The sequence below is a fragment of the Scyliorhinus torazame genome, chromosome 2, assembly GCF_047496885.1.
Source record: "Scyliorhinus torazame isolate Kashiwa2021f chromosome 2, sScyTor2.1, whole genome shotgun sequence".
Classification (NCBI taxonomy): Eukaryota; Metazoa; Chordata; class Chondrichthyes; order Carcharhiniformes; family Scyliorhinidae; genus Scyliorhinus; species Scyliorhinus torazame.
This window is the reverse complement of record NC_092708.1, coordinates 401543040-401569978: the sequence shown is the minus strand read 5'-3', so window position 1 is coordinate 401569978 and position 26939 is coordinate 401543040. Positions and strand designations below refer to the sequence as shown.

General features: G+C 48.6%; 1 protein-coding gene across 3 annotated transcripts in view; it reads left to right on the top strand.

Moving 5' to 3' along the window:
* tmem63c (transmembrane protein 63C) overlaps positions 1 to 11061 on the top strand; it is a 536405-nt gene extending 525344 nt beyond the window's left edge. For all 3 annotated transcript variants that reach the window (XM_072494521.1, XM_072494522.1, XM_072494517.1), the window contains 2 exons: positions 4480 to 4554; positions 5894 to 11061. In XM_072494521.1, the coding sequence (XP_072350622.1) occupies positions 4480 to 4554; positions 5894 to 6106 (288 nt within the window). In that variant the 3' untranslated portion in view covers positions 6107 to 11061. The remainder of the gene's footprint in view (positions 1 to 4479; positions 4555 to 5893) is intronic.
* Positions 11062 to 26939: the final 15878 nt, after the last annotated feature.

Sequence of the window (26939 nt, the reverse complement as noted above, 5' to 3'; positions counted from 1 at the left end):
GGGTAAAAAATAAAAATGGAAAAAAGAATCTTTGTTTCATACGGTGGTTTTAAGCACTTTGCCCCTCTTCAAACCTTGCTTTCAGTTTGTGGCTTTACTGTAATTCATTCCGGTCTCTGTAGTTTCAGAAATGCAGCATTCACAGCCTTTCTGGCGGGAGGGGGAACAGCCTCTTGTCTTTTTTTGCAGTCTGTAATGGTTTCCCTCTAGATTCATTCATTCAGGTTCTCTGCACCTTCAGGAATACAGCTCTGGCAGCCTTTTCTAGAGAGGGAGAGAAAACAGGTCCTTGTCTTTCTGTGTCCAGGACTCAACTGCTCCCTCCGGTCTCAGAGAACCATCACACTGGAATAGGATCCAATCACCACCTGTTGCTGGGCAGAGTGCGGCCTTTTGACCAATTCATTGGCTTCCAGCCAATCAATCAAACCGAGTGCCACCCCATCTCTCTGGTGCTGAAAAGTCTGTAGCTCCTGTTCTTTAGGCTGTGTCTCCTTTACCTTCAGAATTCCTCATTCTCGCTGTTGTTTGGCTTAAAGATACAAGCCAATTAATCGCCAATGGATCAAAAATGATAACAACATAATAAAAGAAAGGGGGAAAAGGGAATAAGCAAGAAGGACTCTTAAATGTCTCAGCCTGCAGAGTGACCACCTCTCGATACATGCTAACCACAATACTGTCCGCCTCGCGGTGCTTCAGTGTCCTCAGCTGCCGCTCCAATTTCATAATAATACTATTATTATTACAACCCAGGCTTCCAGGAGCTGCAGCTGAAGACACTTCCTAGACACATAGTGGCCCCGGGCACCGGAAATGTTCTTGGATTCCCACATAAAGCAGGAGGAGCAAACCACAGCTTTGAGCTCTCCTGTCATAACTTACTTGTTTAAATTAAACTTCTTGGAAGATATTTAAAATCAAATAACATCAATTATTCAATGGCCAATCTTCCCTGACCCTTGTTACTACTGAATATAGCAATTAATTCTGTCACCTCCTCAAAAAACTCTATCAAGTTGGTAAGACATAACCTTCCCCACACAAAACCATGTTGCCTATTACTAACACGTCCATTTGCTTCCAAATGTGAATAAATCCTTTCCCTCAGTATATTCTCCAACAGCTACCCCACCACTGCCGTCAGGCTCACCTGCCTATAACTATATGGATTATCCCTGCTTCCCTTCTTAAACAAAGGGACAACATTGGCCATTCTCCAGTCCTCTGGAACCTCGCCTGGGATCAAAGATGATGCAAAGATATTGTTACTGCCCCAGCTATTTCCTCTCTTGCTTCCCACAATAACCTGGGATATATCCCATCCGGCCCAGGGGACTTGTCTACCTTAATGCATTTTAAGGTATCCAACACTTCCTCTTTCATTATGCTGACATGTCCTAGAGTATTCACACAACCATCCCTAACCTCAATATCCGTCCTGTCCCTCTCCTTGGTGAATATCGATGCAAAGTACTCATTCCGGATCTCACCCACTTCCTCTGACTCCACACATAACTTCCCTCCTTTGTCCTTGAGTGGCCCTACTCTTTCCCTAGCTACCCTCTTGCTCCTTATACATGTATAAAACACTGTGGGAATTTCCTTGACCCTGCTCACCAATGACGTTTCATGGCCTCTTTTAATCCTCCTAACTCCCCGTTTGAGTTTGTTCCTATTTTCCCTATATTTTTCAAAAGCTCGGTCTGGTTTTAGTTGCCTACACCTTACGTATGCTTCTCTTTTCTTTTTGACTAGTCTCACAATTTCCCCGGTCATCCATGGTTCCCTAATTCTGTCCTTCATTTCTGCAGGGACATGCCTGTCCTGCACTCTAATCAACTGGTCTTTAGAAGATTCCCACATATCAAATGTGGATTCACCCTCAAATGCCGCTCCCAATACACATTCTCCAGCTCTTGCTGAATTCTGTTGTAGTTGGTTTTCCCCCAATTTAGCACCCTTGCTCGAGGACCAGTCTTGTCCTTATCCATGAGTATTTGAAAACTTGGGGAATTATGATCACTATTCCCAAAATGTTCCCCTACTGAAACTTTGGTCACCTGGCCGGGCTCATTCCCCAATACTAGGTCTAGTAAGGCCCCTTCCCTGTTGGACTACTGTTTCAAAAAGCCCTCTGGATATTAGTCTGGGTTTCTGGATTACGAGTCAAGTGGCATTACCATTTCACACCATCTCCCCCAGAGTGCCAGGTCGATGCTAGTGTGTAGCTGTACGGGAACAGCTTGACTAGCGGCAAGGTCGTCGGTGCTATTGCCGGAATTTTGTCAGGGCCCAGAGCCTTTGCAATATCCAGTGCCTTCAGCTGTTTCTTGCAGTCATGTGGCACAAACTGAGATGGATCATCCGCTTGACCTTTATGCCTGAAGATGGTTGCAAAGCCCTCGGCTGGATTCTCCGTCCCGCCACACCCATTTCCTGGTGCGGCGCATCCCTGCCGGTAGCAGGATTCTCCCTCCTGGCACTGATCAATGGGGCTTCCCACTGTGGACATCCCATGCCATCGGGAAATCTGTGGGTGTGAGGGCGCTGCTGACAAAGCAGAGGATCCCGCCGGTGGAGAATCCAGCCCCCTGTCTGTGGTGCTGATGTGCAAGGCCTCCTCATTGAGGACGGGGGTATTTGTGGAGCCTCCCCCTCCAGTGAGTTGTTTAATTATCCACTACCATTCCCGGCAGGGTGTGGTAGGACACCAGAGATTGGATCTGATTTGTTGGTTGTGGAATCGTTTATCTGTCTATTGCATTCGCATATGTTTTGCTTTGCACTAAAAGAACATAAGAACTAGGAGCAGGAGTCGGCCATCTGGCCCCTCGAGCCTGCTCCGCCATTCAATGAGATCATGGCTGATCTTTTGTGGACTCAGCTCCACTTTCCGGCCCGAACACCATAACCCTTAATCCCTTTATTCTTCAAAAAGCTATCTATCTTTATCTTAAAAACATTTAATGAAGGAGCCTCAACTGCTTCACTGGGCAAGAAATTCCATAGATTCACAACACTTTGGGTGAAGAGGTTCCTCCTAAGCTCAGTCCTAAATCTACTTCCCCTCATTTTGAGGCTATGCCCCCTAGTTCTGCTTTCACCCGCCAGTGGAAACAACCTCCCCGCATCTATCCTATCTATTCCCTTCATAATCTTATATGTTTCTATAAGATCCCCCGCATCCATCTAAATTCCAACGAGTACAGTCCCAGTCTACTCAACCTCTCCTCGTAATCCAACCCACTCAACTCTGGAATTAACCTGGTGAATCTCCTGCACACCCTCCAGCACCAGTACGTCCTTTCTCGGGTAAGGAGACCAAAACTGAACACAATACTTCAGGTGTGGCCTCACAAACACCCTATACAATTGCAGCATAACCTCCCTAGCCTTAAACTCCATCCCACTAGCAATGAAGTACAAAACTCCACTCGCCTTCTTAATCACCTGTTGCACCTGTAAACCAACTTTTAGCAACTCATGCACTAGCATATCCAGGTCTCTCTGCACAGCAGCATGTTTTAATATTTTATCATTTAAATAATAATCCCTTTTGCTGTTATTCCTACCAAAATGGGTAACCTCATATTTGTCAACATTGTATTCCATCTGCCAGACCCTAGCCCATTCACTTAAACTATGCAAATCTCTCTGCAGACTTCCAGTATCCTCTGCCCTTTTTGCTTTACCACTCATCTTAGTGTCGTCTGCAAACTTGGACACATTGCACTTGGTCCCCAACTCCAAATCATCTATGTAAATTGTGAACAATTGTGGGCCCAACACTGATCCCTGAGGGACACCACTACCTACTGATTGCCAACCAGAGAAACACCCATTAATCCCCACTCTTTGCTTTCTATTAATTAACCAATCCTCTATCCATGTTACTGCTTTACCCTTAACGCCATGCATCTTTATTTTATGCAGCAACCATTTGTGTGGTATGAAGTCTTTTGTCATTTAATCTCTCCTGATTTCCACCCTATCACAGAGCTTCTCTTTTGTTCTTCTTCACACTCCCTTGCCTATCCCTTATTCAAAACCAATTGCATCGCTAACTTCTCCCAGTTCTGATGATAGGTCGCAGATCTGAAATGTTAATTCTTCCCCTCTCAACAGAGGCCTTCAAACCTGCTCAGATAGTTTCAGTATTTTCTGTTTTTCGCCCTCACACATCAGCTCCCACTCTGTCTCCCGTCCCTCGGTGACAGACCTTTTGGTTTAAGCTCTTCTTCCCCAAGCGTTTAGAACTCTCTGTGAAAGCTTCTGTGACTCCACCTTTGGAAAAATGCTCAATTTCTGCACCCACCTCAATTTGTTGTAGACTCGAAGGCTCACCTCCTGTGTTAGAGCAGCCTGTTAGCCCCGCTTGTCTGTGTTGCCTCTCTGCAAGTCCCCCATATCCCTGTAAATTATTCTTCACATGTTGTGTTATAAACTTGATTCTCATCTCATACCCCCTGTTCTCAGATGGCGGAGCAGGAGACAGATGGCGTGTTCACAGATGGCGAACGGAGCAGTGTTTCGTCAACACCAAATTCCAACGTAAGTCATGAACAGAGCGGACGCAGGAAATAAAACAGCATCAGCAATACCAAGACAGCCGAGTTAACTGGTCAGATTCTCTTGTGTTTAAATATCGAGAGTCAGCCTGAGTTTGGAAAGTTTGGAATTACACAGGGTGCAGCAAGGTGAGTTTCAGGCACACTAATTTTCAGCTGCTACTGGACACAAAGCGGTGGCATTTGGTAAACATTGAACTGATTCTTGAACTGCCAAACAAGGTTGAGGGGGTTTCTGGGCAAACATAAGTCACCCATGATGTACCGGATTGTTCAGTTGCTCGTGTCAAAAGTTGCTGGGAGATGGAAACCACTCGACCCTCTCTCCTCCATTGTTGGTTGTGCCTGTCCTGCCAAACTGTGGTCTTTGTTTAATTCCCTTTATTCTGGAAAAGTCCCAACAAATGGAAATATAATTCCTCAATTCAAGAAAGGAAGGTGACTAGAAGTAGGAACCTATTAACTAGTTAACTTAATATCTGTCAATGGGAAAATGCCTCAAGGAAGTAATAGCAGGACATTTAGAAAATCATAATGCAATCAGGGAGGGTCAACATAGTTTTGTGACAGGGAAAGTTAAATTGACAATTATCAGAGAACTTCGAAGACGTAGGAAGCAGGTTTGGTAAAGGGAAATTAGTAAATGTGTTTGGATTTCCAAAAGACATTCAATCAGGCAGCACATTAAAGGTTACTACACAAGAGCTGATGGAGTTGGGGTTGATATATTAGCTTGGACAGAGGAACTGGTTACTAACTGGAAGCAGAGAGTCAGATTAAATGGGTTGGCAAACTGTAACTAGTGGAGTGCCCAGGGATCAGTGATGGGGCCGCAACTGTTTGCAATCTATATCAATGACTTGGACAAAGGAACCAAATGTGTGGTGGTTAAATTTCTGATGATACAAAATGGGTAGAAAAGCAAGTTTTGAAAAGGGTGATCTTATTGAAACCTGTAAGATTCTGAGGGGTGTTTACAAGGTGGAAGCTGGGAATTACTCCCCTGTGAGAAAGTCCGAAAAATAAGGGTGTCCCATTGAAGAAGGCAACGAGGAGAATGTTTTGCTCTGAGGATTGTTAAGACTTTGGAATTCTCTTGCCTGGGCAGAAGTGAGGGCTGAATTTGTTCAAGACTGAATTGGACAGATTTCCAATGGACAAGAGGCAGGAGAGAAGAGTTGAGATCACAATCATATAAACCATGAAATGATTGATTGGTGGGCAAGCTTCGGGTGCCTTCTCCTATTACAATCTGACATTCTTATGATGGTAATCTGTTACGCTGGCTGCTTTCTGTGCTAATCATGTTCTTGGATTTCTAGGTGTTTGTTGCAGCTGTTCTCCAGGATGCTGAACTGGGACTAACTCCTGCTGCATCTCCTGCACATCACACATACGGAACCATGGAAAACCGTGCTGATGACAGCAAATCAGAGGGCTCTGCAACAATACAAAGCTTTGAAACAGATTTGGTAAGTCAGCAGTGTGAGCCAACTGCTGGATCAGTCATGGACAGTGAGATTCGCTATCACTAGGAGACGCTGGGGATAATCGTACAATCAGGATTGTAACTGAGGAATGTATCTATCTGGAGGCTTTTGATTTTAACGCCACAGACACTGTTGACTGTGGAGGTAATCGAGGCGGTGGAGCTTTTGCGAAGAGGTGGGTTGGAGCCAATGTCTGTTTGCTCTGTTCTGTAACCCTGCCTGGCTGAGAATGTACAGGCTACCAGCATGTCCCAGTGAATGCTGCATGTTTCTGAGTGTTCAGACAGTGTGTGGCGCCAAGTCTGCCTCTTGGTGGGAGCTGGAAATCTGCTGAGACATTCTCCTGTCAAAAGGTGCCGCACTACATCGAAAACTATGTGTCTGAAGCCAGCATCTCTCACTGACCAAATATATCCACAAGGCCTGGCACCCTGTGATCTTCAATTATATATATTTGTTACTGCTTTAATGTGTACCGTTTCAGACCAATCGTCTCTTGCTTTGTGCTGCATAATTTATTGATTTAAATTGAGCAAGTGATAAATATTCTGGTGTTTCTCTATTTAATCCAGCAACATTGCTTCTGGATATTTATTTCGCTGCCTGCCGCATTCTGTCTCTCCCCACCACGAGATGCAACCTCCCACCCCCCCTCACAGAATCATAGCATACTACATTGTACAAGAGCCCCTTCGGCCCACCCAGTCTGTACCGACACAAGAAAGGCCCTGTCCTGCCCACCTAACCCCACTGGCCAGCACTGGGCCCAGAGCCTTGAATGTTAAGACGTGCCAAGTGCTCATCCAGGTTCCTTTTAAAGGATGTGAGGCAACCCACCTCTACCCCCCTCCCAGGCAGCGTGTCCCAGACCCGCCTCTACCCCCCTCCCAGGCAGCGTGTCCCAGACCCGCCTCTCCCCCCCCCTCCCAGGCAGTGCGTCCCAAATCGTCACCACTCTTTGGGTTAAAAAAAAATTTTCCTCAAATCCTTCCGAACCTCCCTCCCTGAACCTGTGTCCCCTCGTAACTGACCCTTCAACTAAGGGGAACAGCTGTTCCCTATCCACGCCCCTCAGAATCTTGTCCACCTCGATCAGGTCACCCTCAGTCTTCTCTGCTCCAGAGAAAACAACCCAAGCCTATCCAACCTCTCTTTATAGCTGAAATGTTCCACCCCAGGCACCATCCTGGTGAATCTCCTCTGCACCCCCTCTAGCGCAATCACATCCTCCCTATAATGTGGTGACCAGAACTGCCCACAGTATCCAGCTGTGGCCTCACCAAAGTTCTATACAACTCCAACACGACCTCCCTGCTTTTGTAATCTACGCCCCGATTGATAAAAGCGAGTGTCCCAAATGCCTTTTTCACCACCCCATCAACCTGCCCTTCTGCCTTCAGAGATCTCTGGACAAACATGCCAAGGTCCCTTTGTTCTTCGGAACTTCCCAGTGTCAGGCCTTTCATTGACTATTTCCTTGTCACAATACACCTTCCAAAGTGTATCACCTCACACTTTTCAGGGTTAAATTCTACCTGCCACGTATCTGCCCATTCGACCATCCCGTCTATATCTTCCTGTAACACAAGACACTCAACCTCACTGTTAACCACCCGGCTAATCTGTGTGTCATCCGCAAACTTACTGATCCTACCCCCCACATCGTCATCGCTGTGGTTTATATAAATGACAAACAATAGGAGACCCAGCTCAGATCCCTGCGGTACACCACTGGTCACTCCAGTCACTAAAGCAGCCGTCTGTCATCACCCTCTGTCTCCTACAGCTCAGCCAATTATGAATCCACCTTCTCAAGTTCCCCTGCATCCCATGTGTATTTGCCTTCTTAATAAGTCTCCCATGTGGGGCCTTGTCAAAGGCTTTGCTGAAATCCATGTAAACTACATCAACTGCACTACCCTCATCTACACACCTGGTCACATGGTCAAAATATTCAATCAAATTTGTTCGGCATGACCTCCCTGTGACACAGCCATGCTGACTATTCCTGATCAAACCTCGCCTCTCCAAGTGGAGATAGATTCTGTCCTTCAGAATCTTCTCACTGCCTGGATTTCTTTTCCCACCTTACTTTTTACTGTTTCCTTTTAATTTCTACATTTACCTCACATCCGTGTATTCCTAATGTTTCGTTCCTGTGTTCACATTCCCAGTTGTTCTTGTATTCCTGCATTCCCTGGTATTCCTGAAAGTTTCCATTATCTTTCCCCTCCTGCTCACACTTCACACCGATCTGAATACCAGAGCACTGTAACTGGACAGGCAGGAATCATAGAATCATCGAATTTACAGTGCAGAAAGAGGCAATTCCCCCCATCGGGTCTGCACCGGCCCCTGGGAAGAGCACCCCACCCAAGACCACGGCCCCACCCTATCCCCGTAATCCCCTAACTCAGTAACCCCACCCAACCTTTTTTTGGACATTAAGGCCAATTTATCATGACCAATCCACCTAACCTGCAGAGATGGGGAGAACGTGCAGACTCCACACAGACAGTGACCCAAGCCGGGAATCTAACCTGGGACCCTGGAGCTGTGAAGCGACAGTGCTAACCACTATGTTACTGTGTTGGAGAAGAGTCATCAGACAGCTGGACGTGGTGTAATCAGACAGGTGGGGTACACTTGGACTGTGAGGGCTCAGCAATAGAAAGTGCAGAAAGGTAGAAAGCAGAGATTTATGCATTCACAATATCCAAACTAATAATTGGGACTTAAATTGACGACAAAGAAAGGTGCATGATCCCACTCGGCTGAAGAATTGCACCATAGAAACAGGAGGAAGCCATCTAGCCACGAGATCATGGCTGGTCTGCAACCTAACTTCATATAACTGTCTTTAGCCGACATCCCTGAATAACTTTGGTTAATGAAAGCCCACCAATATCAGCTTTAAAACTGATTAATCTAACATCAATTGTCTTTTGCAGACGAGAGTTACAACTTCTAGCATCTAATGGCAGCACGGTGGCACAGTGGTTAGCACTGTGGCTACACAGCGCCAGGGTCCCAGGTTCGATTCCCGGCTTGGGTTACTGTCTGTGCGGAGTCTGCACATCCTCCCAGTGTGTGCGTGGGTTTCCTCCGGGTGCTCCAGTTTCCTCCCACAGTCCAGACGTGCAGGTTAGGAGGATTGGCCGTGATAAATTGTCCCTTAGAGTCCAGGGATATGTAGGATCAGGTCGGGTTGTGAGGATAGGGTGGGGGTATGGGCCCTAGGTAGGGTGCTCTTTCAGAGGGTTGGTGAAAATTTGATGGGCCGAATGGCCTACTTCTGCACTGTTGAGATTCTATAATTCTATGATTGTTATCTGAAAGGTCAGGTTCTAGTTTTTAGACTATTCCCCCCTGTCTGAGACAACCCAACCTGCAGAAATAGTTTCTGAATTCCAAGGAATACAACGAGAGTGTTCAACCGCTTCTCCTAATTATAACCTTTGGAGTTCAGGTATCATTCTGATAAATCTGCAATCCCTCCAAGCCAAACTCTCCCTGCTCCCTGTCCAGGTGTCATCTAACTAGAGCAATCAAAGGACAAAGAAACGTACAGCACAGGAACAGGCCCTTCGGCCCTCCAAGCCTGCACTGACCATGCTGTCCGTCTAATCTAAAGCCTCCTCCACTTCCGGAGTCCATATCCCTCTATTCCCATCCTATTCATGTATTTCTGAAGACGCCCTTTAAATGTCACTGCTTCCACCACCTCCTCTGGCAGCGAGTTCCAGGCTCCCACTACCCTCTTGTGTAAAAACACTTGCCTCGTACATCTCCTCTAAACTTTGTCCCTCACACCTTAAACCTATGCCCCCTAGTAATTGACTCTTCCACCCTCGGCAAAAACTTCTGAATATCCACTCTGTTCATAATTTTCTAGACTTCTATTAGGTCGCCCCTCAACCTCCGTCGTTCCAGTGAGAACAAACCAAACATATCCAACCTCTCCTAGATATAAAGACCATTAGCCTTTTTGATTTTCTTCTCCATCTATTCATAATGATTTGATGATCTGTACATTTTCTATATCATCATCTAAGTTATTAATAGTTGAGGCAGTGTTGTGACAACAGCAAGTCCACTGTAATCAGATCCTGTGTGTTGTGGAGATGTGTGCGGGAGTATGAAGCACAAACCCTGACCCACGTTTGGTTAGAATTAGAAGTCAGTTCAAAAAGTGCAATCTCTTTAAAATCCATTTGCAGACAAAACTCAGGACACCGTAGTTCCATTATTGTAAAATTAAATGATAATTATTCTCTTGATTAATAATCCAAGTTAATTATAATAAAGAATTACAAAACCTTATAACCAAATAACACTCCATCCGAACAAATCTGTCTGACCTTTTTCTTCAAGGCATTTAGTTTAATCCCAATTTCCACATCCATATCCCTACACCATCTAATCCCACTCTCCCAAAAACCCTGAATATCCCACTCCGTGAATATCCCACTCCATCTAATCTCACTCTCAATCTAATCCCAGTCTTGGTGCCATGTGTTAGCTCATGTGCCAGTGTGAAATGCGGCTCTATCGTGGAGATGGACAGATCACAAAGGAATGAATATCACAATTCGGATGGGAGTTTGCTGTCTGATGTGGCAGAAAGCAGACACAAGAATCGCAGAGGAAAATGAAACAACCAATTTAAGTAACTAAAATCAAAATAACAAGCTTCAGAGGTTTTGATGAAACAGAAGTGTACATGTAGGAAGATAAACCAATCAGACTTTTAACATATCCTTTAGCATTGTTCAGCAAATTCTTAGACGTTTTATATAGTTCATAAGTTTATCGAAGTCTAAATTAAATCCTTGGTCATTGAGATTGATATTACCGTAAATGCGAGTTATTACAAGCTTCCAGGGAGTTATCGCAACTGCCTTTGTAACCTCAATTATTACTTGCACTAATATCTGCTAAATATTTTATGTATTTCAATGCTGCAAGTTGTATGAGATTAATAAACAATGTAATTGTGACTTCATGGTCTGACTTTCTCTTTGGACAAATTAACCATCCCGCCAGATCCTAATAAAAGAGACTGGTGATGTAATCTGAATAGACAACAAACACACAAAGTCGGAGCAGGATTGGCTCCTCGAACCTGCTCCCCATTCAAAAAGATCATGGCCGACCTCTTTGTGTTTCGAATTCCACATTCCCATCTAGCCACGACAACCTTTCAAGGAGCAAAGAACAAATCCGCACAGGAACAGGCCCTTCGGCCCTCCAAGCCTGTACCGGTCATACCACTCTTTACCCATTCCCAGGCCACCTGGATACCCAAGTACCTAAAGCTCCCTCTGGGCCTGAATTCTAATCAACTGACATTTGAAAGCCTCCCACATGCCGGATGTTGATTTTCCCTCAAACAGCCTCGCCCAGTCAACATACTCCAGATCCTGCCTAATGCTGTTGCAATTAGCCTTCCCCCAGTCTAACACCTTCCCCTGAGGACCACTCTTGTCCTTTTCCATAAGCAGCTTAAAATTTATAGAATTATGGTCACTGTTCCCGAGATGATCTCTACTGAAACTTCGATCACCTGGCCAGGCTCATTCCCCAGCACCGGGTGTAATATGGCCCCTTCCCGAGTTGGGCTATTTACACGGAGAGGGGAAATATACAGTAAATGGCAAAGCTCTTCGGAATATAGGAAGTCAGAGAGATCTGGGCGTGCAGGTCCACAGATCTTTGAAAGTGGCAACTCAAGTAGACAAGGTAGTCAGGAAAACATACTGAATGCTTGCCTTCATTGGATAGGGCATCGAGTATAAAAACTGGTTTGTCATGCTACAGTTGTATAGTCCCTTGGTAAGGCCACACTTGGAATATTGCACACAATTCTGGTCACCACACTGCCAGAAGGATGTGGAGGCTTTGGAGAGGGTGCAGTGAAGATTTACCAGGATGTTTCCTGGTCTGGAGGGTGTTAGCTATGCGAAGAGGCTGAATAGACTTGGACTGCTTTCATTAGAACGACGGACGTTGAGGGGTGACCTGATAGAGGTCTGCAAGATTACGAGGGGCATGGATGGAGTGGATGGGCAGGCACTCTTTCCCAGGGTGGAGATGTCCCTAGGCGAGAGAAAATTAAATCCGCCTTGAGGGGCTCATTACCGGGATCGCTCGGAGGTGGCAGCCGTTCATCGACTTCTTTGAGAAAAATTAGACTGTCAGCAGGGTAGGGGGAGGGGGGGAAAGGGGAGGCATGGAAGTGACGAATAAGGGTAGGAAAACCAATGGCGGGAGGGTCGGGAATGGCTGGTGTGTTTTTATCAGCCATGTTGGTTAGGGTTTGTATTCGGGGAGGGTGATGGTAGTTTTATTGTGGGTTCTGTCTGTAGTTGTTGAAAAGTGTTAAAATTATAAATGACTCAATAAAATATTTTATTAAAAAACTGAATTCAGGACCGGGGTGTACCTGTGAGGACAAAAGATAAGGGTGGAAAGTATAGGGAACCCTGATTAAGAGGGATATTATGAACCTTGTCAAAAAGAAAAAGGAAGCATTCGTAAGGTCTAAAAGGCTCAGAACCGATGAAGCTCTTGAAGAATATAAAGCAAGTCGGAAGGAACTTAAGGTAGGAGTCAGGAAGGCTAAAAGGGGTCATGAAATGTCGTTGGCAAACAGGATTAAGGAAAATCCTAAGGCGTTTTATACATATATAAAGAGCAAGAGGGTAGCCAGAGAAAGGGTTGGTCCATTCAAGGATATTGGAGGGACTATGTGTGGAAACAGAGGAAATGGGAGAGATACTAAATGAATACTTTGCCTCAGTATTCACCAAAGGGAAGGACTTGGTGGTTGAGGAGTATAGGGTAGAGTGTGTGGATATCCTCAGTCATGTTGATATTAATAAAGAGGTGTTGGGCATCTTAAAAAGCATTAAAGTAGATATGTCCCCAGGGCCTGATGGGATTTACCCCAGAATACTGAGGGAGGCAAGGGAGGAAATTGCTGGGGCCTTGACAGTAATCTTTGTATCCTCATTGGCTACAGGTGAAGTTCCAGAGGACTGGAGAGTAGCCAATGTTGTTCCATTGTTTAAGAAGGGCAGCAGGGATAATCCAGGAAATTATAGGCCGGTGAGCCTTACGTCAGTGGTAGGGAAACTATTGGAAAGATTCTTAGAGACAGGACTTACTCACATTTGGAAACAAATTGACTTATTCGTGATGGACAGAATGGTTTTGTGAAGGGGGGTCGTGCCTCCCTAATTTGATTGAGTTTTTTGAGGAAGTGACAAAGATGATAGATGAGGGAAAGGCAGTAGATGTTGTATACATGAACTTCAGTAAAGCCTTTGACAAGGTACCTCACGGTAGAGTGGTACAAAAGGTAAAGTCACATGAGATCAGAGGAGAGCTGACAACTTGGATACAGAACTGGCTTGGGCACAGAAGACAGAGGGTAGCAGTGGAAGGGTGCTTTTCTGAATGGAAGGCTGTGACTAGCGGCGTTCCCCAGGGATCGGTTCTGGAGCCTTTGTTGTTCGTGGTGTATATAAATGATTTGGAAGAAAATGTAGCTGGTCTGATTCGTAAGTTCGCAGGGACACAGAAATTGGTGGAGTTGCGGATAATGAAGAGGATTGTCAGAGGATACAGCAGGATACAAACTGGTTGGAGTGTTGGGCGGAGAAATGGCAGATGGAGTTTAATCCGGGAAAGTGTGAGGTAATGCACTTTGGCAGGTCCAATGCATGCAAGGTATAAATGGTAGAACGCTTGCGGCAGAGAGATCTGGGCGTGCATGTCCACCAATCACTGAAAGTGGTAACGCACGTGGGTACGGTGGTCAAGAAGGCATACGGCATTCTGGCCTTCGGTCGGGGCATTGAATATAAAAATTGGCAAGTCATGTTGCAGCTGTACAGGACCTTAGTTAGGCCTCATTTGGAACATTGTGTACATTTCTGGTGGCCACACTACCTGAAGGATGTGGATGCTTTGGAGAGGGTGCAGAAGGATGTACTAGGATGTCCAGGATTTTGACCCAGCGAGATTAAGGACCAGGTGATATATTTCCAAGCCGGGATGGTGAGTGATTTGGAGAGGAACTGCCGCTTGGGTGCTGTCCTTGTCCTTCTCATCGTGCTCATGTTTAGAAGGTGCTGCCTAATCAGCCTTGATGAGTTCCAGCAGTGCATCTTGTAGATGGTGACAAGCTTCTTGCATGTTGTTGGAGCCACAATGATCCAGGCAAGTGGAGAGTATTCGATTACACTCCTGATTTGTGCCTTGTAGATGGTGGGACACACTTTGGGGAATCAGGAGGTGAGTTACTCAGCACAGGATTCCCAGCCTCTGACTGACTCTTGTAGCCAAATATTAATGTGGCTGGTATAGTTCAATTTCTGGTCAATCGTAACCGCCAGGATATTGATAATGGGGATTCAGTGATGGAATTCCATTGAATGTCATGGGGCAATGGCTAGATCCCAGTTATTGGCACTTAGGCGGTGCGAATGCTACTTGCCACTTGTCAGTCCAAGCCTGGATATTGTCCAGGTCTTGCTGCATTTGGACAGGGACTGCTTCAGTATCTGAGTCGTTGCGAATGGTGCTGAACATTGTGTAGTCACCGCAAGCGTCCCAACTTCTGACCTTATGATGGAAGGGAGGTTACTGAGGAAGCAACTGACGATGGCTGGGCCGAGGACACGACCCTGAGGAACACCTGCAGTGATGTCCTGGAGCTGAGATGATTGACCTCAAACCACCACAACCATCTTCCTTTGTGCCGGGTATGACTCCAACCAGCGGAGAGTTTTCCCCCCGATTCCCGGTGACTCCAGTTTAGCTCGGGCTCCTTGATGCCGCACTCGGGCAAATGCTGCCTTGATGTCAAGGGCAGTCACTCTCCCCTCACCTCTGGCATTCAGCTCTTATGTCCATGTTTGAACCGAGGCTGTTATGAGGTCAGGAGCTGAGTGACCCTGGGGAACCCAAACTGAGCGTCCGTGAGCAGGTTATTGCTGAGTAAGTGCCGCCTGGGGTACGTTTGTCGTGCTGATAAGCCCAAAAGATCCAACCCGCCCCCCCACCTGCGTATCCCCCGAATCCCACAACCCCTCCCCACCTGCGTATCCCCCGAGTCCCATAATCCACCCCCCCACTAACAGCTGATGGTAATTAACTCTTTGAAGTTTGCAGTAAATGCTGCCACCTCGGGTAGAATCTCTCCGCCGATTCCCTAACGGTGTACTGACCTTTTCCAGGTATGAGGTCACCCAGCGAGGCCGAAGCACTCGGCGTTCCCACACTTTTCACACATGTCAGTCACCCCACAAAAGACGCCGCTCAGTCGTGCCTGAGTCATGAGCACCTTGTGCAGAGTCTTAAACTGGATCAGGCTCATCCGCGCCCTCCGCATAGCTTCAAACCACAAACCCCAATCTAGCTCCTCCACTCACTTACATTTAATCTTCATCACTTGCACCGCCCGCCCCAGCTCCCCGAACTACCTGTAGGTAAATCCAATCCTGCCCTTTCCAGGCTTACCAGGGAGTATCAAGTGCTCCAGCACAGTATACCCAGGAAACTTGGGAAACGACCTCCGCCCCATTCTTACAAAGTCCAGGACCTGCAGGTACCTAAACTCACTTCCTCTTGGCAGCTCGAACCACTCCTAGAGCTCATCCAAACCTGAAACTTACCCTTCCAGGTACAGGTCTGTCACCTCCTTCACCCCTCTCCACCTTTATACATCCAATCCATCTCCCCCGGCTTAAGCCTATGGCTCCCGCACAATGATATCAACACCGACATGTCCTCCAATTTAAAGTGCCTCCTCATTTGGTTCCATACCTTGACCATTAACTGCACCAACGAGCTGCCTGTGCACTTCCCTGGGGCAAACGGTAGTGGGGCCGTCACCAAGGATCTGTAGCTAGATCCCATGCTGGACACAACTTTCATCCTGACCCACTCTGCACCCTCCTCTCCCCACCACCACCTCACCTTCTCCACATTAACTGCCCAGTAATAGTGTAACAGGCTTCGGAGCCAACACCACTTTCTGTCTCTGCCCCTGTAACAGGACCCCTCTTTACCCTCGGCACCATCGGGAGAAAGATTGGGAGGGTGGGAGGGCCTGGAAAACGAACAAGAACCTTGGTAACCCATTCATTTTTATGACCTGCATTCTCCCTGCCAACGTCAGAGCAATAAAGAGTGCGGAGAGAGAGAGGGCGAGACTTCAATAAACAGCACGGAGAGAGAGAGAGGGCGAGACTTCAATAAAGAGCACGGAGAGAGAGAGAGGGCGAGACTTCAATAAAGAGCATGGAGAGAGAGAGGTGAGACTTCAATAAAGAGCACGGAGAGAGAGAGAAGGCGAGACTTCAATAAAGAGCACGGAGAGAGAGAGGGCGAGACTTCAATAAAGAGCGCGGAGAGAGAGGGCGAGACTTCAGTGAAGAGCGCGGAGAGAGAGAGGTGAGACTTCAATAAAGAGCGCGGAGAGAGAGAGAGGGCGAGACTTCAATAAAGAGCTTGGAGAGAGAGGGTGAGACTTCAGTAAAGAGTGCGGAGAGAGGGCGAGACTTCAGTAGAGAGCTTGGAGAGAGAGAGGGCGAGACTTCAATAAAGAGCACAGAGAGAGAGGGCGAGACTTCAGTAAAGAGCGCGGAGAGAGAGAGGGCAACACTTCAGTAAAGAGCACGGAGAGAGAGAGGGCGAGACTTCAGTAAAGAGCGTGGAGAGAGAGAGGGCGAGACTTCAATAAAGAGCGCGGAGAGAGAGAGGGCGAGACCTCAGTAAAGAGCACGGAGAGAGAGAGAGGGCGAGACTTCAATAAAGAGAGCGGAGAGAGAGAGGGCGAGACTTCAATAAAGAGCGCGGAGAGAGAGTGGTGAGACTTCAGTAAAGAGTGCAGAGAGAGGGCGAGACTTCAGTAAAGAGCTTGGAGAGAGAGAGGGCGAGACCTCAGTAAAGAGCACGGAGAGAGAGAGGCGAGCCTTCAGTAAAGAGCGCGGAGAGAGAGAGGGCGAGACTTCATAGAACATAGAACAATACAACGCAGTACAGGCCCTTCGGCCCACGATGTTGCACTGAAACAAAAGCCATCTAACCTACCCTATACCATTATCATCCATATGTTTATCCAATAAACTTTTAAATGCCCTCAATGTTGGCGAGTTCACTACTGTAGCAGGTAGGGCATTCCACGGCCTCACTACTCTTTGCGTAAAGAACCTACCTCTGACCTCTGTCCTATATCTATTACCCCTCAGTTTAAAGTTATGTCCCCTCGTGCCAGCCATATCCATCCGCGGGAGAAGGCTCTCACTGTCCACCCTATCTAACCCCCTGATCATTTTGTATTCCTCTATTAAGTCTCCTCTTAACCTTCTTCTCTCCAACGAAAACAACCTCAAGTCCATCAGCCTTTCCTCATAAGATTTTCCCTCCATACCAGGCAACATCCTGGTAAAAATCCTCTGCACCCGCTCCAAAGCCTCCACGTCCTTCCTATAATGCGGTGGCCAGAACTGTACGCAATACTCCAAATGCGGCCGTACCAGAGTTCTGTACAGCTGCAACATGACCTCCCGACTCCGGAACTCAATCCCTCTACCAATAAAGGCCAACACTCCATAGGCCTTCTTCACAACCCTATCAACCTGGGTGGCAACTTTCAGGGATCTATGTACATGGACACCTAGATCCCTCTGCTCATCCACACTTTCAAGAACTTTACCATTAGCCAAATATTCCGCATTCCTGTTATTCCTTCCAAAGTGAATCACCTCACACTTCTCTACATTAAACTCCATTTGCCACCTCTCAGCCCAGCTCTGCAGCTTATCTATATCCCTCTGTAACCTGCAACATCCTTCCACACTATCGACAACACCACCGACTTTAGTATCGTCTGCAAATTTACTCACCCACCCTTCTGCGCCTTCCTCTAGGTCATTGATAAAAATGACAAACAGCAACGGCCCCAGAACGGATCCTTGTGGTACTCCACTTGTGACTGTACTCCATTATGAACATTTCCCATCAACCACCACCCTCTGTCTTCTTTCAGCTCGCCAATATCTGATCCACATCTCTAAATCACCCTCAATCCCCAGCCTCCGTATTTTTTGCAATAGCCTACCGTGGGGAACCTTATCAAACGCTTTGCTGAAATCCATATACACCACATCAACTGCTCTACCCTCGTCTACCTGTTCAGTCACCTTCTCAAAGAACTCAATAAGGTTTGTGAGGCATGACCTACCCTTCTCAAAGCCATGCTGACTATCCCTGATCATATTATTCCTATCTAGATGATTATAAATCTTGTCTCTTATAATCCCCTCCAAGACTTTACCCACTACAGACGTGAGGCTCACCGGTCTATAGTTGCCGGGGTTGTCTCTGCTCCCCTTTTTGAACAAAGGGACCACATTTGCTGTCCTCCAGTCCTCTGGCACTATTCCTGTAGCCAATGATGACATAAAAATCAAAGCCAAAGGTCCAGCAATCTCTTCCCTGGCCTCCCAGAGAATCCTAGGATAAATCCCATCAGGTCCCGGGGACTTATCTATTTTCAGCCTGTCCAGAATTGCCAACACCTCTTCCCTACGTACCTCAATGCCATCTATTCTATTAGCCTGGGGCTCAGCATTCTCCTCCACAACATTATCTTTTTCCTGAGTGAATACTGACGAAAAATATTCATTTAGTATCTCGCCTATCTCTTCAGACTCCACACACAATTTCCCATCCCTGTCCTTGACTGGTCCTACTCTTTCCCTAGTCATTCGCTTATTCCTGACATACCTATAGAAAGCTTTTGGGTTTTCCTTGATCCTTCCTGCCAAATACTTCTCATGTCCCCTCCTTGCTCGTCTTAGCTCTCTCTTTAGATCCTTCCTCGCTACCTTGTAACTATCCATCGCCCCAACCGAAACTTCACACTTCATCTTCACATAGGCCTCCTTCTTCCTCTTAACAAGAGATTCCACTTCCTTGGTAAACCACAGTTCCCTCGCTCGACGCCTTCCTCCCTGTCTGACCGGTACATACTTATCAAGAACACGCAGTAGCTGATCCTTGAACAAGCCCCACTTATCCAGTGTGCCCAACACTTGCAGCCTACGTCTCCACCTTATCCCCCCCAAGTCACGTCTAATGGCATCATAATTGCCCTTCCCCCAGCTATAACTCTTGCCCTGCGGTGTATACTTATCCCTTTCCATCATTAACGTAAACGTCACCGAATTGTGGTCACTGTCCCCAAAGTGCTCTCCTACCTCCAAATCCAACACCTGGCCTGGTTCATTACCCAAAACCAAATCCAACGTGGCCTTGCCTCTTGTTGGCCTGTCAACATATTGTTTCAGGAAACCCTCCTGCACACACTGTACAAAAAACGACCCATCTATTGTACTCGAACTATATCTTTTCCAGTCAATATTTGGAAAGTTAAAGTCTCCCATAATAACTACCCTGTTACTTTCGCTCATATCCAGAATCATCTTCGCCATCCTTTCCTCTACATCCCTAGAACTATTAGGAGGCCTATAAAAAACTCCCAACAGGGTGACCTCTCCTTTCCTGTTTCTAACTCCAGCCCATACTACCTCGGAAGAAGAGTCCCCATCTAGCATCCTCTCCGCCACCGTAATACTGCTCTTGACTAGCAGCGCCACACCTCCCCCTCTTTTGCCTCCTTCTCTGAGCTTACTAAAACACCTAAACCCCGGAACCTGCAACATCCATTCCTGTCCCTGCTCTATCCATGTCTCCGAAATGGCCACAACATCGAAGTCCCAGGTACCAACCCATGCTGCCAGTTCCCCTACCTTGTTTCGTATACTCCTGGCATTGAAGTAGACACACTTCAAACCACCTACCTGAACACTGGCCCCCTCCTGCGACGTCAAATCTGTGCTCCTGACCTCTATACTCTCATTCTCCCTTACCCTAAAACTACAATCCAGGTTCCCATGCCCCTGCTGCATTAGTTTAAACCCCCCCAAAGAGCACTAACAAATCTCCCCCCCAGGATATTTGTGCCCCTCAGGTTCAGATGTAGACCATCCTGTCTGTAGAGGTCCCACCTTCCCCAGAAAGAGCCCCAGTTATCCAAAAATCTGAATCCCTCCCGCCTGCACCATCCCTGTAGCCACGTGTTTAAATGCTCTCTCTCCCTATTCCTCATCTCACTATCACGTGGCACAGGCAACAACCCAGAGATAACAACTCTGTTTGTTCTAGTTCTGAGCTTCCATCCTAGCTCCCTGAAAGCCTGCCTGACATCCTTGTCCCCTTTCCTACCTATGTCGTTAGTGCCAATGTGGACCACGACTTGGGGCTGCTCCCCCTCCCCCTAAGGACCCGGAAAACACGATCCGAGACATCACGTACCCTTGCACCTGGGAGGCAACATACCAAACGTGAGTCTCTCACGCTCCCACAAAATCTCCTATCTGTGCCCCTGACTATAGAGTCCCCAATTACTAATGCTCTGCTCCTCTCCCCCCTTCCCTTCTGAGCAACAGGGACAGACTCCGTGCCAGAGGCCCGTACCCCATAGCTTACCCCTGGTAAGTCGTCCCCCCCACAAGTATCCAAAGCGGTATACTTGTTTCTCAGGGGAACGACCACAGGGGATCCCTGCACTGACTGCTTTTTCCCAGTCCCTCTTACAGTTACCCACCTATCTCCAATCTTTGGTGTAACTAATTCCCTGAAGCTGCTATCTATGACCCCTTCTGCCTCCCGAATGATCCGAAGTTCTTCCAACTCCAGCTCCAGTTCCCTAACTCGGTCTTGGAGGAGCTGGAGATGGCAGCACTTCCTGCAGGTAAAATCAGCAGGGACACTAACTGCATCCCTCACCTCAAACATCCTGCAGGAGGAACATTGCACTCCCTTCCCTGCCATTCCTCTAACTTTCTACCAAGATCTGGCTAACAACTAAATTAAATTTTTATAAAAAATAATAATAATATAATAAAATATGGTACTTACCTCAGACCAATGGGTTTTATTATTAGGTTAGAGGAGGAGGGCGGGTGGGAGACACTACACGTGTAGTGTCTCGGGTTTCCTCTCCACCAGAATTTATTGGGGAGGGTCTTCCCAGACGTCCGCGGGTGGACTTCCTGTTCCCGCCTAAACAACTAATTTAAAAAAAAAAAGAAAAATTCTCAGCTCCTGCTGAAATTGACTAACCAGCCAGCTCCACTCCCACCGAAATCGAATGGCCTGCCCCTGCAAAGACAAGTGCTTTTAAAGGTTGACTTACCTCCCAGCAGCCACTTCCGCAATGCTCCCGCTGAAACTGACTCACCAGCTGCTCTCACGTAAGAGAGCACGGAGAGAGAGAGGGCGAGACTTCAGTAAAGAGCACGGAGAGAGAGAGGGCGAGACTTCAGTAAAGAGCGCAGAGAGAGAGAGGACGAGACATCAGTAAAGAGCGCGGAGTGAGAGAGGGCGAAACTTCAGTAAAGAGCGCGGAGAGAGAGGGCGAGACTTCAGTAAAGAGCGCGCAGAGAGCGGGCGAGACTTCAGTAAAGAGCGCGGAGAGAGAGAGGGCGAGACTCCAGTAAAGAGCGCAGAGAGAGGGAGGGCAAGACTTCAGTAAAGAGCGCGGAGAGAGAGAGGGCGAGACTTCAGTAAAGAGCAAGGAGAGAGAGAAGGCGAGACTTCAGTAAAGAGCACGGAGAGAGAGAGGGCGAGACTTCAGTAAAGAGCACGGAGAGAGAGAGGGCGAGACTTCAATAAAGAGCGCGGAGAGAGAGGAGGGTGTGACTTCAGTAAAGAGCGCGGAGAGAGAGAAGCGAGCCTTCAGTAAAGAGCGCGGAGAGAGAGAGGGCGAGACTTCAGTAAAGAGCACGGAGAGAGAGAGGGCGAGACTTCAGTAAAGAGCACGGAGAGAGAGAGGGCGAGACTTCAGTAAAGAGCGCAGAGAGAGAGAGGACGAGACATCAGTAAAGAGCGCGGAGAGAGAGGGCGAGACTTCAGTAAAGAGCGCGCAGATAGCGGGCGAGACTTCAGTAAAGAGCGCGGAGAGAGAGAGGGCGAGACTCCAGTAAAGAGCGCAGAGAGAGGGAGGGCAAGACTTCAGTAAAGAGCGCGGAGAGAGAGAGGGCGAGACTTCAGTAAAGAGCACAGAGAGAGAGAGGGCGAGACTCCAGTAAAGAGCACGGAGAGAGAGAGGGCGAGACTTCAGTAAAGAGCACGGAGAGAGAGAGGACGAGACTTCAGTAAAGAGCAAGGAGAGAGAGAAGGCGAGACTTCAGTAAAGAGCACGGAGAGAGAGAGGGCGAGACTTCAGTAAAGAGCACGGAGAGAGAGAGGGCGAGACTTCAATAAAGAGCGCGGAGAGAGAGGAGGGTGTGACTTCAGTAAAGAGTGCGGAGAGAGAGAAGCGAGCCTTCAGTAAAGAGCGCGGAGAGAGAGAGGGCGAGACTTCAGTAAAGAGCACGGAGAGAGAGAGGGCGAGACTTCAGTAAAGAGCGCAGAGAGAGAGAGGGCGAGACTTCAGTAAAGAGCACGGAGAGAGAGAGAGGGCGAGACTTCAGTAAAGAGCACGGAGAGGAAGAGAGGGCGAGACTTCAATAAAGAGCACGGAGAGAGAGAGAGGGCAAGACTTCAGTAAAGAGCGCGGAGAGAGAGAGGGCGAGACTTCAGTAAAGAGCACGGAGAGAGAGAGGGCGAGACTTCAGTAAAGAGCGCAGAGAGAGAGAGGACGAGACATCAGTAAAGAGCGCGGAGTGAGAGAGGGCGAAACTTCAGTAAAGAGCGCGGAGAGAGAGGGCGAGACTTCAGTAAAGAGCGCGCAGAGAGCGGGCGAGACTTCAGTAAAGAGCGCGGAGAGAGAGAGGGCGAGACTCCAGTAAAGAGCGCAGAGAGAGGGAGGGCAAGACTTCAGTAAAGAGCGCGGAGAGAGAGAGGGCGAGACTTCAGTAAAGAGCAAGGAGAGAGAGAAGGCGAGACTTCAGTAAAGAGCACGGAGAGAGAGAGGGCGAGACTTCAGTAAAGAGCACGGAGAGAGAGAGGGCGAGACTTCAATAAAGAGCGCGGAGAGAGAGGAGGGTGTGACTTCAGTAAAGAGCGCGGAGAGAGAGAAGCGAGCCTTCAGTAAAGAGCGCGGAGAGAGAGAGGGCGAGACTTCAGTAAAGAGCACGGAGAGAGAGAGGGCGAGACTTCAGTAAAGAGCACGGAGAGAGAGAGGGCGAGACTTCAGTAAAGAGCGCAGAGAGAGAGAGGACGAGACATCAGTAAAGAGCGCGGAGAGAGAGGGCGAGACTTCAGTAAAGAGCGCGCAGAGAGCGGGCGAGACTTCAGTAAAGAGCGCGGAGAGAGAGAGGGCGAGACTCCAGTAAAGAGCGCAGAGAGAGGGAGGGCAAGACTTCAGTAAAGAGCGCGGAGAGAGAGAGGGCGAGACTTCAGTAAAGAGCACAGAGAGAGAGAGGGCGAGACTCCAGTAAAGAGCACGGAGAGAGAGAGGGCGAGACTTCAGTAAAGAGCACGGAGAGAGAGAGGACGAGACTTCAGTAAAGAGCAAGGAGAGAGAGAAGGCGAGACTTCAGTAAAGAGCACGGAGAGAGAGAGGGCGAGACTTCAGTAAAGAGCACGGAGAGAGAGAGGGCGAGACTTCAATAAAGAGCGCGGAGAGAGAGGAGGGTGTGACTTCAGTAAAGAGTGCGGAGAGAGAGAAGCGAGCCTTCAGTAAAGAGCGCGGAGAGAGAGAGGGCGAGACTTCAGTAAAGAGCACGGAGAGAGAGAGGGCGAGACTTCAGTAAAGAGCGCAGAGAGAGAGAGGGCGAGACTTCAGTAAAGAGCACGGAGAGAGAGAGAGGGAGAGACTTCAGTAAAGAGCACGGAGAGGAAGAGAGGGCGAGACTTCAATAAAGAGCACGGAGAGAGAGAGAGGGCAAGACTTCAGTAAAGAGCGCGGAGAGAGAGAGGGCGAGACTTCAGTAAAGAGCACGGAGAGAGAGAGGGCGAGACTTTAGTAAAGAGCGCAGAGAGAGAGAGGGCGAGATTTCAGTAAAGAGAACGGAGAGAGAGATGGCGAGACTTCAATAAAGAGCGCGGAGAGAGAGAGGGCGAGACTTCAGTAAAGAGCGCGGAGAGAGAGGTGAGACTTCAATAAAGAGCGCGGAGAGAGAGAGGGCGAGACTTCAATAAAGAGCTTGGAGAGAGAGGGTGAGACTTCAGTAAAGAATGCGGAGAGAGGGCGAGACTTCAGTAGAGAGCTTGGAGAGAGAGCGGGCGAGGCTTCAATAAAGAGCACACAGAGAGAGGGCGTGACTTCAGTAAAGAGCGCGGAGAGAGAGAGAAGGCGAGACTTCAGGAAAGAGCGCGGAGATAGAGAGGGCAACACTTCAGTAAAGAGCACGGAGAGAGAGAGGGCGAGACTTCAGTAAAGAGCGCGGAGAGAGAGGGCGAGACTTCAGTAAAGAGCGCGCAGAGAGAGGGCGAGACTTCAGTAAAGAGCGCAGAGAGAGTGAGGGCAAGACTTCAGTAAAGAGCACAGAGAGAGGGTGAGACTTCAGTAAACAGCGCTGAGAGAGCGAGGGCGAGACTTCAGTAAAGAGCACAGAGAGAGGGCGAGACTCCAGTAAAGAGCACGGAGAGAGCGAGTGCGAGACTTCAGTGAAGAGCACGGAGAGAGAGAAGGCGAGACTTCAGTAAAGAGCACGGAGAGAGAGAGGGCAAGACCTCAGTAAAGAGCACGGAGATAGAGAGGCGAGACTTCAGTAAAGAGCGCGGAGAGAGAGAGGGCGAGCCTTCAGTAAAGAGCGCGGTGAGAGAGAGGGCGAGACTTCAGTAAAGAGCACGGAGAGAGAGAGGGCAAGACTTCAGTAAAGAGCGCGGAGAGAGAGAGGGCGAGACTCCAGTAAAGAGCACGGAGAGAGAGAGGGCGAGACTTCAGTAAAGAGCACGGAGAGAGAGAAGGCGAGACTTCAGTAAAGAGCACGGAGAGAGAGAGAGGGCGAGACTTCAGTAAAGAGCGCGGAGAGAGAGAGGGCGAGACTTCAGTAAAGAGCATGGAGAGAGAGAGGGCGAGACTTCAGTAAAGAGCACGGAGAGAGAGAGGGTGAGACTTCAGTAAAGAGTGAAGAGAGAAAGAGAGGGCGAGACTTCAGTAAAGAGCACAGAGAGAGCGAGAGGGCGAGACTTCAGTAAAGAGTGAAGAGAGAATGAGGGGGCGAGACTTCAGTCAAGAGCACGGAGAGAGGGCGAGACTTCAGTAAAGAGCGGAGAGAGAGAGGGCGAGACTTCAGTAAAGAGCGTGGAGAGAGAGAGGGCGAGACTTCAGTAAAGAGCACGGAGAGAGAGAGGGCGAGACTTCAGTCAAGAGCACGGAGAGAGAGTGGGCGAGACTTCAGTAAAGAGCGCGGAGAGAGGGCGAGACTTCAGTAAAGAGCGCGGAGAGAGAGGGTGAGACTTAAATAAAGAGCACGGAGAGAGAGAGGGCGAGACTTCAGTAAAGAGCGCCGAGAGAGAGGGTGAGACTTAAATAAAGAGCGCGGAGAGAGAGGGCGAGACTTCAGTAAAGAGCGCGGAGAGAGAGAGGGCGAGACTTCAGTAAAGAGCGCGGAGAGAGAGAGGGCGAATCTTCAGTAAAGAACATGGAGAGAGGGCGAGACTTCAATAAAGAGCGCGGAGAGAGAGAGGGCGAGACTTCAGTAAAGAGCGCGGAGAGAGGGCGTGACTTCAGTAAAGAGCGCGGAGAGAGGGCGAGACTTCAGTAAAGAGCACGGAGAGAGAGAGGGCGAGACTTCAGTAAAGAGAGAGAGAGAGAGGGCGAGACTTCAATAAAGAGCGTGGAGAGAGAGAGGGCGAGACTTCAGTAAAGAGCGCGGAGAGAGAGAGGGCGATACTTCAGCAAAGAGTGAAGAGAGAAAGAGAGGGCGAGACTTCAGTAAAGAGTGCGGAGAGAGGGCGAGACTTCAGTAAATTAGAGAGAGGGCGAGACTTCAGTAAAGAGCGCGGAGAGAGAGGGTGTAGCGCCCAAAGACTCCGTCAGACGAATAGAGTGAAGTCGATGAGGCTTTATTAAGCGTGTCTGTTCCCCCGCAGCTCGATAGTAGAATGGCCTGCGGGGGAGGACTCCGGCTTCTTATACGCCACCTTCAGGGCGGAGCTAGAGGTCAACGGCCAACCAGGACCCGGGATCTGTCAGCCAATGACATTATGGCTTCCAGTCCCACATGACCCCTAATACATACTACCACATTCACCCCTTGTCAAAAATGAACCCGGCGGGGTGATGCTTCGTATGGTGGTAAGGGTTTACAGGGCTGGTCCTGGGAGGAAAAAAAAAACATTCACATGGCAATACAGTATTGTACAATTTTGTCCTGTTTCAACTATTTACAGAAGGTATCGGGAGAAAAGCAAAATGTTCTTGTGAAAAGTCCATATATTGATTTAGATCGACGCCACGAGTCCGTCGGGCGGTCTGGTCGTCCGTGTCGATCGCCTCGGCCCCGGTGGTGGTGGTGGTGCTTGTACCGGTGTTGTCGTCTCCGGGAGCCTTACGGTTTCCGCTTGGGCTTTATTCTTGGTCGGGCCTGAGGGGAGGGGAACCGATCCTCCTGGGAAGGGGGCGGTCGCGGGGTGCGGCGGTGGAAGGAAGGGGGGGGGGTTGGGTGAATGGTGTCGGGGGGGGTGTGCGTGGTGCCGGCGGGCGCCAGATCTCGCAGGGAGACCGTGTCCTGTCGGCCGTCGGGGTACTCCACGTAAGCGTACTGCGGGTTCGCGTGGAGGAGGTGAACCCTTTCGACCAACGGGTCCGCCTTATGTGCCCGCACATGCTTTCGGAGCAAGATGGGTCCTGGGGCCACCAGCCAGGTCGGCAGCGACGTTCCAGAGGAGGACCTCCTAGGGAAGA